The 12,272-nt window shown below is 38.8% G+C and overlaps 1 protein-coding gene across 1 annotated transcript in view; it reads left to right on the top strand.

The window, feature by feature from the left end:
* Positions 1–12,272, top strand: part of CDKAL1 (CDK5 regulatory subunit associated protein 1 like 1) — a 603,322-nt gene that overhangs the window by 249,199 nt on the left and 341,851 nt on the right. Inside the window, exon 10 of the mRNA XM_060190801.1 lies at positions 10,673–10,776. Coding sequence (XP_060046784.1) covers positions 10,673–10,776 — 104 coding nt within the window. The remainder of the gene's footprint in view (positions 1–10,672; positions 10,777–12,272) is intronic.

Below are 12,272 nucleotides of genomic sequence, written 5' to 3'. Positions count from 1 at the left end.
TAGAGAGTAGAGAGTGAAAAAGAGTTAATAGGGATTCTTACAGTTAGTCAAGAAAACAGTTATAATAGTTTTGAAAGAGAAGATAAACTAAATAATTGTTTGATCCCTGAGTGGGAGAAGTTTTTCACTCCCAGAGATTTGGGAACAGTCAACTTGGTGGTCAGTGCGCATCAAGGACTTGATTGTTTCCTCTTTTTATCACTGGTCAATGTGGGATATTGTTTTGGTACTGCCTAGGTTGATTTTTCTAAAAGGTAGATACTGGCAGTTAAGTTTTACTTTGCTTATTAAAATGTTAAACAGACGTGGGAGTCAGGTGGTAGTGCAGCAGGTTAAGTGCACCAGTATAAGGATTGCGGTTTGAGCCCCAGTCTCCCCACCTGCAGAGTAGTCGCTTCACAAGCAGTGAATCAGGTCTGCAGGTGTCCATCTTTCTCTCCCCCTCTGTCTTCCCCTCCTCACTCCATTTCTGTCTGTCCTATCCAACAAGGAGGACGACCACAATAATAACTATAGCAATAAAACAACAAGGGCAACAAAAAGGAATAAATAAATTTAAAAACAATGTTAAACAGAGTTGCAGCTTTCACCTTGGGAGAATTTGTTGAAATTAAAATGCTAAGTAGTGCTGGGGAGACAGCATAATGGTTATGCAAAAAAGACTTTCATGCCTGAGGCTCTAAGGTTCCAAGTTCTATCCCCATCACCACCATAATCCAGAGCTAAGCCATGGCCATGCTCTGGTCTCTATCTCTGTCTCTTTCTCTCTCACTTAAAAAAAAAAAAAAGGCTAAGTAACTGCCTGAATGTTTAGGCTTTACTTTTCCATTTTATTTAAAATACCATGTCTGTCTTTATTATGTAATGATTTTTCCCACACTACTATTTGACTCAAACAGTTTAAGTTATTTTCCCATATCGGTCAGAATACTATCTGAATTTAGCTTTCAGGTTTCAACATGGTTGAAATAAGTTTGTTTTTTTCTTTTCCCAGGATGTTTTGACCAGTATTAGAACAATATTTTTTTTTATCCTTGGCACCCAAATATGGTACCTGTTACATGTTATAGAGTCAGCTTTAGACAGTGTTTCCTATGAGATATTATCTTAGTAGACGTCGGTTTCCAGAACCCCTGAGGAAGCAAAAACAATAACTTTCTTTGCTGCTGATACTCTAACATATATTTCCAGACACATTGCAGTTTGGAGGAGTTCCTTATTTTTAGTGTGTAACCAAGTCTTTGGGAGATTAGCACTTTGGTAAATCTTTGCTAAAGATCATTTCTTTTTTAGAATATTCACCAGTGAAGTTTTAGTTTTCCTTAATTTAACAGTTGATAAGTATTCACTGTTAAGCCATAGTAAGTAAGTAAACATGCCGAATTACCATGTATATTTAACTTCAGCTCAGGCATATAATATAGCACTATATTTTACAAGTACTTATGCCGGGACTAAGTGGTCTTGCATGTATTACCATGCACAAGGACACAGGTTCAAGCCCCTGTGGGTAGAAAGCTTCACGGATGGTGAAGCAGTGCTGCAGGTGTCTTTCTCCCTCTCTATCTCCCCCTCCAATTTATCTCTGTTCTATCAAAATAAATAAATAAATAAATAAATAAACAAATAAAGTCAAAATATTAAAAAAAAGAGAAGTACTTATGCCTTGGGTACCGCAGTGTACGTATCACTGGTGTTAAGTCATTCGTGTTGTTTTGTAAGGTCATCAACAACCATTTCCACCACTTTTTTATCCTACACATTCACTGAACTTCTTAACATCCCCTGCCCCACTCCTACCCCTCTTCTTTTAGGTAACACCAGTTCAATGTATCCATGATTTTAACTACTCTAAATAGCTTATACGATTTCAAGCATGCAGTATCTGGTTTTGGTTTTTTTTTTTTTTTTTAAACCAGGGCACACTGTTCAACTCTAGTTCATGATCATGCCAGCTTCTTGCCCCAGTACATGTCTTTTTTTTGTAACTGATTTATTTCACTTAGTTTGGTGTCCTTAAAATTTATCAATGCTGTTTTGTATTCTGGTTTTGTTTCTTTTTTTTTTTTTATATTGACTTAATAAGACCATAGGATAAGAGGGGTACAGTACTACATAATTCCTACCACCAGAGTTCCTTATTTTATTCTCTCCATTGAAAGCCTTCTTATTCTTTACCCCTCTGGGAGTATGGACCCAGGATCATTATGGGATGCAGAAGTTGGAAGGTCTGGCTTCTGTAATGGCTTCTCTGCTGGACATGGGCATTGGCAGGATGATCCATACTCCCAGCCTGTTTCTGTCTTTCCCTAGTTGGGTAGGGCTTTGGAGAGGTAGTGTTCCAGGATATATTGGTGAGGTTGTCTGCCCTGGAAGTCAGGTTGGCATCATGGTAACACCTCAGCTTGGTGGCTGAAAAGCATTAAGATATAAAGCATAACAAAATGTTTAGTAATTCCTAAAGGTAGGAATAGAGCAGATGAGATTTGGGGTCGCCATTTTGGAAAAGGTTAGTAGGTCTATTTTAGGTATATTCCAAGGGGCCCATGACTTGACTAATTTTTGCCTGAGCCTAACAGCTAAACATGCATGTGGGATAAAGGTGTTGTCTGGGGAGATGGTGTTGGAGTTATTACTTTTTAAGATTAAAAGATAGTTCACCAAATTTTCTTATTCATACATCTGTTGATGGACACTTGAACTATTATTCCACACTTTGGCTTTTGTAAATGATGGTGCTACTCTGAATATGTGTTTCAACTGTCTTTGGTATCCTGCTTCTGGTTCTTTTCAGTATATATCAGGGATACGAATTGTTGGGCCTATATATATGTGCATTTTAAGAAGGCTCTATACTGCTGTGCTTCCCCAGAGCCCCACCTTACTAGGGAAAGAGAGAGGCAGACTGGGAGTTATGGATTGACCAGTTAATGCCCATGCTCAGCAGGGAAGCAATTACAGAAGTTGGAACGTCCGGCTTCTGTATAATTGCTTCCCCACTGAACATGGGCTTTGACTGGTGAAGCTATTACAGAAGCCAGACCGTCTACCTTCTGCATCCCACAATGACCTTGGGTCCATACTTCCAGAGGGTTAAAAATAGGAAAGCTATCAGGGGAGGGAATGGTATACAGAGATCTGGTGGTGGGAATTGTGTGGAGTTGTATCCCTCTTATCCTATGGTTTTGTCAGTGTTGCCTTTTTATAAATAAATTAAAAAAAAATATATATATATATATAGAGAGAAAGCTCTATACTGTTTTCCACGGTTGAATAACTATTATTTTTTTTATTTTTAATTGTTTATAGTAAAAATGCTGTCATATTATTTCTTTTTTTGTGTCTTGTAAGTTTGATATGATTTAAATTTTTGATGTTTTCAAATTATTCTCTAATTCCTCTTGTGATTTCTTCTTTTAATCTTTAACTGTTAAAAAGTTTATTAATTTTCATTTTATATATCCTTCCTGGTTTTCCATTTGTTACTGATTTCTGCCTTCACCCTCTGATGATTAAAGAAGTCTTTTTTTTTTGTTCCTCCAGGGTTATTGCTGGGCTCGGTGCCTGCACCATGAATCCACTGCTCCTGGAGGCCATTTTTCCCCCTTTTTGCTGCCCTAGTTGTTGCAGCCTCGTTGGGGTTATTATTGCCATTGTTGATGTTGCTTTGTTGTTGGATAGGACAGAGAGAAATGGAGAGAGGAGGGGAAGACAGAGAGAAGTGGGAGAGAAAGATAGACACCTGCACACCTGCTTCACCGCCTGTGAAGTGACTCCCCTGCAGGTTGGGAGCCGGGGGCTCGAACCGGGATTCTTACGCCGGTCCCTGCGCTTTACACCACGTGCGCTTAACCCACTGCGCCACTGCCAGACCCCCAAGAAGTCATTTTTTATACTGTCTTTCAAAATCATTGGAGTCATTTTTATGACTCACCATATATTTTTTTATTGTTAAATTCTTTTTTTTTTCCTGAAAAGCTTTTTTTTTTTTTTAATTTATTTTTTAAGAAAGGATAAATTAACAAAACCATAGGGTAGGAGGGGTACAACTCCACACAATTCCCACCACCCAATCTCCATATCCCATCCCCTCCCCTGATAGCTTTCCCATTCTCTATCCCTCTGGGAGCATGGACCCAGGGTCATTGTGGGTTGTAGAAGGTGGAAGGTCTGGCTTCTGTAATTGCTTCCCCGCTGAACATGGACATTGACTGGTCGGTCCATACTCCCAGTCTGCCTCTCTTTTTCCCCAGTAGGGTGGGTCTCTGGGGAATCGGAGCTCCAGGCCACATTGGTGGGGTCTTCAGTTTAGGGAAGCCTGGCCGGCATTCTGATGGCATCTGGAACCTGGTGGCTGAAAAGAAAGTTAACATACAAAGCCAAACAAATTGTTGAGCAATCATGGACTCAAAGGTTAGAATAGTGGAGAGGAAGTGTTAGGGGGTACTCACTGGACTCTAGTGAACTTCTGCTTTCAGGTATATATTTTGCACTAGTTTATGGATAAGTGTGAATATATGCTCTCTCTCACAGAACCTGGTGTATATCTAGGTTTTGGGACTTTGTTAGAAAGTGAACCACCTGAGATGGAATTAGAGTATACTATGAAAGGAAAGGTCTCACCAGAGTAATGAAGCTGAAGGGTTGTCATTCCACACGTGAAGTCTCTGGACACAGTCTGAGCTGAAACATGTTCATCACCGTATTTTTATGTCTTGGAAAATGTCATAGGTGTATTTGGTGTTATTGGGTAGAGCATATATAGGCATGTATGTACGTTATACACACATTTATATATAGGATTGGAAAAATCATGATGTATTTTTCTGTGTCTCCTCTTTCCTCTCTTCCTTCCTCCTGTCCTTCCCTCCCTCCCTCCCTCCCTCCTTCCCTCCTTCCTTCCTTCCTTCCTTCCATCTCTGTCCCTCCCTCCCTCCTTCCCTCCCTCCCTTCCTTTCTTTCTTTCTTTCTTTCTTTCTTTCTTTCTTTCTTTCTTTCTTTCTTTCTTTCTTTTCTTTGCCTTCCTTCCTTCCTTTCTTCCATCTCTGTCTGTCCCTCCCTCCCTCCTTTCCTTTTTTTCTTTCTTTCTTTCTTTCCTTCCTCTTCCTTCCTTCCATCTCTGTCTGTCCCTCCCTCCCTCTCTTTCTTTCTTTCTTTCTTTCCTTCACCTTCCTTCCTTCCTCCCTTCCTTCCTTCCTTCCTTCCTTTCTTCCATCTCTGTCTGTCCCTCCGTCCTTTCCTTTTTTCCTTTCTTTCTTTCCTTCCCCTTCCTTCCTTCCTTCCTTCCTTCCTTCCTTCCTTCCTTCCATCTCTGTCTCTCCCTCCCTCCCTCCCTCCCTCCTTTCCTTCCTTTCTTTCTTTCTTTCTTTCTTTCTTTCTTTCTTTCTTTCTTTCTTTCCTTCTCCTTCCTCCCTTCCTGCCTGCCTGCCTTCCTTCCTTCCTTCCTTCCTTCCTTCCTTCCTTCCTTCCTTCCTTCCTTCCTTCCTTTTCAATGGAGCCCTACTCAGCCCTGGTTTATGGTGGTGCAGTGCTGGGAATTCAACCTGGACTCCAGAGCATCAGACTTGAGACTCTGTTTGCATAACCATTATGCCATCTACTCCTTTTTTCTATGCAAAAATGTGTCATGAGTTTTCCAACAACCCAAATATGTATAAAATCTATTTCATGATAAGTCATGTGGCACTGAACTACCACCCTTACCACTGATTTTTAAATTGTTCCAGAAATTTTTATATCTAAAGATATACTTTAATAGATACCGGCTGGCTAGCTAACTTTGATAGTGAATTTCTTTTCCTTTTCCTTGTACTCAATCCAGGTTTGAGCCTGACCCCTATCACAACGAAGGAAGCTTCTATGCTATTGTTTCTTCCACACTTTCTCTGCTGCTCTGTCTCTATTAAAAAAAAAAAAAAAAAAGGAGATGAGAACAGGTCTGGGTTAAAATTTTCATTTGCTTTATGGGGTTCAAATGTTAAATTGGTAAACGTCTTAACCCTTTGAAATACTTTATTTGTGAAAATTCACTGTTGTTCCTGTTACTTAATTTCTATATTTTAGATATCTTTTAAAACTTCAAAGTTATTCTGCTACATTAAATACCTAGTCCATCTACCCATCTCTGCTTTTGAGGTTTGTAGTTATTTCTTGGTTGGTAGCCATATACCAGCCTTTGCAAAGATTAGTAGCTGCATTGTGTTCATTTTATCCTTCTATCACAACAGCCTTGGCCTGTTCAGAATTTGTCATCTTCCTTGCAGTTCAACAGTCATCTCTTTTTGGTTTTGGCTTTCAACAGCCAACCTTCAAAGACCTTTTGGTTTTTGACAGTTGAATAAATCAGCTCATTATTCTCATACTTTAATAACAATTATTTAATTGTTCACAGATAATTGAAACTAGCCTCTAAAAAGAATTTTATAGTGAATACCCCACCCCTTAATGGGAGATTGTCATGTTAAAGTGGTCATCATTATTTTTGATAAATTGAGAAAATTGTTTTTTAGATAAATAACTTGAAAAAAAAAAACCTCAATTTTATTTTCTGATTTTGTATTATATGTTTTTTTTCTGAGTATGTTTTTTTAAGGATGTAAGTTTTTATTAGGAATTGTTGGCTTAAAATATTTTTATGTATGCATTTTGGATAGAGACAGAAAGAGAGAGGGGAGTGGAGGAGAAGAGAGGGAAGAACAGAAGAGAAGAGAAAAGGGGAGGGGAAGAGAGCAGATGGAGGAAGAGGAGGAGGAGGAAGATAATGATCATCATCATCATCATAATAGTAGTTATAATAATAAAAGGCCTACTGCTTCAATGTTCACGAAGCTCCCTGCAGGTTGGGAATGGGCACTTGAGCTCAAGTGCTTATGTTTTTTTTTAAATTAATGATTTAATATTAATTTACAAAATTATGAGATAACGGGTATAATTCCACACTATTCCCACCACCAGAGTTCTGTGACCCCATTCCCTCCATTGGAAGCTGCAGTAGTTCTCTCATGGTCACAGATATGGGTTGACTATTATTTTTATATCTATATTTACATATATTTGCCAACTTTTTTCTATGGTCCTGCCTTCTCTTCCTTTCTGAGTCATACCTACAACTGTTACTAGGTGTAGAAGTGTGTCCTTCTCCCGCCCCCCCTTTATTTCTCTGGTTTTTGATGGAATTGGAGTTCCTCTGGTCATCTTCCCCTAGCATTTCTCCCCAATATTATTTTCCTAAGTATTTTTAATAGCAAATTTCCCCTCTTTTTAATTTTGATAGCACAGTGCTGAAGTTTTCTTCAGTGTGGTGGGTGCCAGGTTTGAACCTGGGTCATGTGTATGGCAAAGCAGCACACTGCTCAGCCCCAAATTTCTCTCTCTATATTTTAAAGGAAGCCGTAATAGATTAAATCCTTGAGCTAGTGCTGTTATAGTATATTTAAGTGAACTTGCTTCAGAGATATTTTCACTTCATCAAACTAATAATTTTTCAATAACTGTAGGTGAAGATAAGTCCACCTTTAAACAACAAAGAGTACACAGTTCTTTCACAATTTTACTGTACTGTTTTACTTAAACTTTTTAGTACATTTTTTAGGATGGATTTTTCACAGAGAGTGTGTCCCCCTTTATTAAACTGACCTTGGGAAATTATGATTAGATGTCTACAGTTGATTTAAAGCAACCTACTTGCAACTCATCTGTCCAACGAATCTATCAATAGGTATACCTAGAATGTGATAATGCATCAATATCACCTTTTAGAATTTTTAAAGATAAATTTTATTATTATTTTTATTTGATAGAGACAACCAGAAATAAAGAGGAAGGATAGATAGATAGATAGATAGATAGATAGATAGATAGATAGAAGGATAGATAGATAGAGAGAGACTAAAAGATTTGGAGCATCGATTGAGCACCTGTGAAGTTTTCCTCCTGCAGGTGGGGACTAGGGTATTGAACCCAGGTCCTTCTGCATTGTAATGTGTGCCCAACCAGGTGCGCCACTACCCAGCCCCCTCAGAATTTTTTTAGAGCAGTCACACCAAGCAACTAGTGGCCAACAGTTACCTACCACTGGTAGTAGGTGAAATAAGGGAAAGCACTGAGGAAAACTCAGTATCATTGGGAAACTCCAGAGAACAATTTCCTGGGAGAACATTTGATCTAACTAGAGCTATAGCCAGTCATAGAATGCAGTTGTTGGTGAGTGAATGGTGGCACCTGCTGCATAGAGTAGATCTTGATATTACTTGAGGTGAAAAGCAGAACAATGGGGTTTGAGTACAGGAGCCATAGAATTTAAGTGATATGTGGGGCCAGGCAGTGGTGCACCCGAATGAGCACACACACACCACACCCAGGGACCCAGGTTTGAGTCGCCATTCTCCATTTCCTGTGGGGGAGCTTCATCAGCAGTAAAGCAGTGGTGCAGGTATTTCTCTCAATGTGCTGAAGCAGTGGGGTTGCAGTGTACTGACAAGAACATGGGCGTAGACAGAGAAGCAGGGTGCCTAGGCTGAACCTCACCTGGGCTAAACTGGGTTTGAGGCAGGAAGGATAAATTTTAATTTTTTTCCTTGAATGGGGGATTAACATTTTACATTTGACAGTTTGTACACGCATAACATTTCTCAGTTTTCCACATAACAATACAACCCCCACTACGTCCTCTGTAAGGAAAAATAATTTTTTATCATGCCAAAGGACAATTTTAAAGTGACTCCCCTCCTCTCCCTTTCTCCCCTCTCTTCTCTTCTTCCTCTTCCCTCTCTTCTCCCCTCCCCTCTTCCCTCCCTTCTCCCCTCCCCTCTCCTCTTCTCTTTCTTTTCCCCTCTCCTCATCTCTCCTCCCCTCCCCTCCTTTCCTCTCCCCTCTCCTCCCCTTCTTTCTTTTTTTTCAGTCTCTAGTGTTATTGCTGGGGCTTGGTGTCTATATACAATACTCTACTGCTTCCAGAGGTCAGTTTTTCTTTCCTTTTTTTTTTTTTCCTATATTTTTCTCTCTCTTTCTGATGCAGGGTATAGAGAAGAGACAGAAAAGAAAAAGAAAAAGAAAGAAAGAAAGAAAAAAAGAAAGAAAGAAAGGAACCTGTAGTGTTGCCCCCACTGCTCTTCAAGAGTCTCTTTAAGGTGGAAACTACACCACCACCCAGCCCCTGGGTACAGTTTTTAAAACTTATTTATTGATGCCACATTGTTTTATAACTTACAAGTTTTGAGTGTACAGCCATGTGAATTCACATCAGTTTGTATTTATCACCAAAAGTCTCATTTCTATTTATTACCATGTATTTGACTCCTCTTGATTTATTCACTCCTGTTTGCCCTATGAAACCACTGTTTTATTCTTAGACCGTTTTGTTCATTTTGATCATTTGTCCCATTTTTATCTACCAAACATAAGTAAAATTATTTTTCTAATGTAATTCTTTCTATGTCCATCTATATTATGGTATGTCATTCTATTTGATCAAGGTTCTTTAAATTTAAATTAATTTTCTTACTATTTATGTATTTACTCCCTTTTGCTGCCCTTGTTTTATTTTTGTAGTTATTACATTGTTGGATAGGACAGAGAGAAATGGAGAGAGGAGGGGAAGACAGAGAGGGGGAGAGAAAGATAGAACCTGCAGACCTGCTTCACTGCTTGGTAATCGACTCCCCCTGCAGGTGGGGAGCTGGGGCTTGAACAAAGATCCTTATGCTGGCCCTTGCGCTTTGCACCACCCTCGCTTAACCCGCTGCGCTACAGTCCGACTCCCAAATTTTATTATTTTTTAAATTAAAAAATATTTTTGCTTTTATTGTCACCAAAGTTTTTTCTGGGGCTTGGTGCTGGTAATAGGAACCACTGCTCCTGGTAGCCATTTTTTTCCTTCTTTTTTTTTTTTCCCTGTATTTTTACTTAACAGGACAGAGAGAAATTGAGAGGGAAGGGGAGGTAGAGAGGGAGACAGAAAGATAAACACCTGCAGATCTGCTTCTCTGTTCATCAAGCATCCTCTCTGCAAGTGGGGAGCAGGGGCTTAAACCTGGATCCTTGTGTATGGTGATATGTGCGCTTGACCTATGCCTGGCCCCTGATACTGTATTTCTACTTTTTAAAAACACTATGACTAATATTCTAGAAAATATTCATTATTTATGTTTTAGGGTTTGTTTGTTGTTTTTTCCAGATTTCAATGACTAAAAAACATGAAAGTTTCTAAAGGAATATTTTATGTGAATGCTATGTTGCCTACTTACTTATTCTTACATTAATAGTTAAAAGCTAATATGCTTCATCACTTCTGAATATTACTATATTAGTGGCAGGATTTTATTTTTATTATTACCAATTTAATGTTAGTGGTTTTAAAACAATGTGACTTCTAAATTTATTAAATTAACCACTGCAAGCATTCAGAACTTTTATTTCTTATTGATAGGTTTATTTGAAGGTGATCTTTTGTGATTCTTTTTATAACCACTGTCAAAGATTTTAAACATAAAAGAATCATAAATTTCTATGCTTGGTTGACATGAAATTAATGTAATGAAAATGTAATGTAAATTTTTAATTTCTCATTAAAACTGGAAAATATTGCTAGAATTAAAAAAGTCAGTGTATTGCTTTTTTCCATGTTACTATACTCTTTTTCAAAACTTGAGCCTTATATATTGCTTTTAAACAGGTGCCTCAATGCTTGTACCTACTGCAAAACTAAACATGCCAGAGGAAATTTAGCCAGTTATCCCATTGAGGAACTAGTGGATAGAGCCAAACAGTCTTTTCAAGGTAAGTGTTTCTAGTAATATATGTACATTTTATCTTCTTAATAAGTTACAGAAGTCTTCTAGATAAAACTTCTCTTTAGATTGTGCTTTTGCTTTTTGCGATATATGTAACTTTGTCTCCTAAGAAGATGTTAACGAATTCAATCAAGTTATAATAGTCACATCCCACTTATCTTTCCTTTACTACTCTTTCATTTTATTATGACAATTTATTTAATTTTATTAGTGATTGAGTGTTAAACTATAAAATTACAAAATAACAGCGGTACAATTCCACACCATTACCACCACCAGAGTTTGTGTCCCTGTTCCCTCCATTGAAAACAGCAGTAGTTCTCCCAAGGTCACAGAAATGGGTTGACTATTATTTCTATACATATAGTCTGTATGTCTGTCTGTCTGTCTGTCTGTCTGTCTATCTATCTATCTACTTATTGCCCTTTTTCCCCTACGGCCCTGCCTTCTCTTCCTTTCTAAGTCACACCTATTCCTATTACTACTTCTGAATGTTCTTCCTTTTTCCCTCTTCTCTCTCTGGGTCCCGATGGAACTGGGATTCAGAGCCTTCTAGTCATCTTCCCCATTTCTTGCCCTCTGGGAGTATGGACCAGAGTTCTTTTTGGGGTTCAACATGCTGAGGTTTTATCTTCTGTAATTGCTTCTCTGCTAGACATGGGCATTAGCAGGCTGATCCATACCCCCAGCCTGTTTCTGTCTTTCCCTAGTGGTGTAGAGCTCTGGAAATAATGAGGTTCCAGGGCACACTGGTGAGGTTGTCTGCTCAAGGAATTCAGGATGGAATCATGATGGCATCTGCAACTTGGTGGCTGAAAGGTAGTAAAATTTAAAGCAGGACAAAATGATGAACCCCACGAGAATAGGCATTTTAGGACAGAAAGAACCTAGTAAGTTTATTTTAGGTATGTTCCCAGGGGCATTTAACACTAGTAATTTTTTCCTAAACTTGCTAGTTGACATAGAGGTGGACTAAAACTATTGTCTGAAAAGATGGTATCAAAGTTGAGAATATAACTAAACAGCAGGACTAAGGCAGAGAGTAGCTATGAAACTTGAAGAAAATATTTAAATGTAATTAACCTTTTCATATTTATTTATTTATTGGATAGAGAGAGTCAGAAATTAAGAGGGAAGGAGGGATAAAGAGAGTAGGAGACAGAGAGACACCTGCAGTTCTGCTCCACCACTTGTGAAGCTTTCCCCCTGCAGGTGGGTACGGGGGGGGGCTTGAACTTGGGTCCTTGCGCATTGTAACATGTGCACTCAAACATGTGAGCCACCACCCGGCCCCATATAATTAACTCTTCAGTACATATATCTGATCCAAATGCATGTATATTCCTATTTAGTACAGGAGCCTGTATAACCTCCGAGTCCCTGTCAGTCTGAGCTTGCAGTTTATAGTCACAGCTGAGGACATTCTAGGCTGCACTCATTTCAGGACCAGTCTTCCATGAATGCCAGAGTAGGTAGGATGAC

This window comes from Erinaceus europaeus, chromosome 4 (assembly GCF_950295315.1).
Source record: "Erinaceus europaeus chromosome 4, mEriEur2.1, whole genome shotgun sequence".
NCBI lineage: Eukaryota > Metazoa > Chordata > Mammalia > Eulipotyphla > Erinaceidae > Erinaceus > Erinaceus europaeus.
This window is presented reverse-complemented; position numbering and strand designations above follow the sequence as displayed.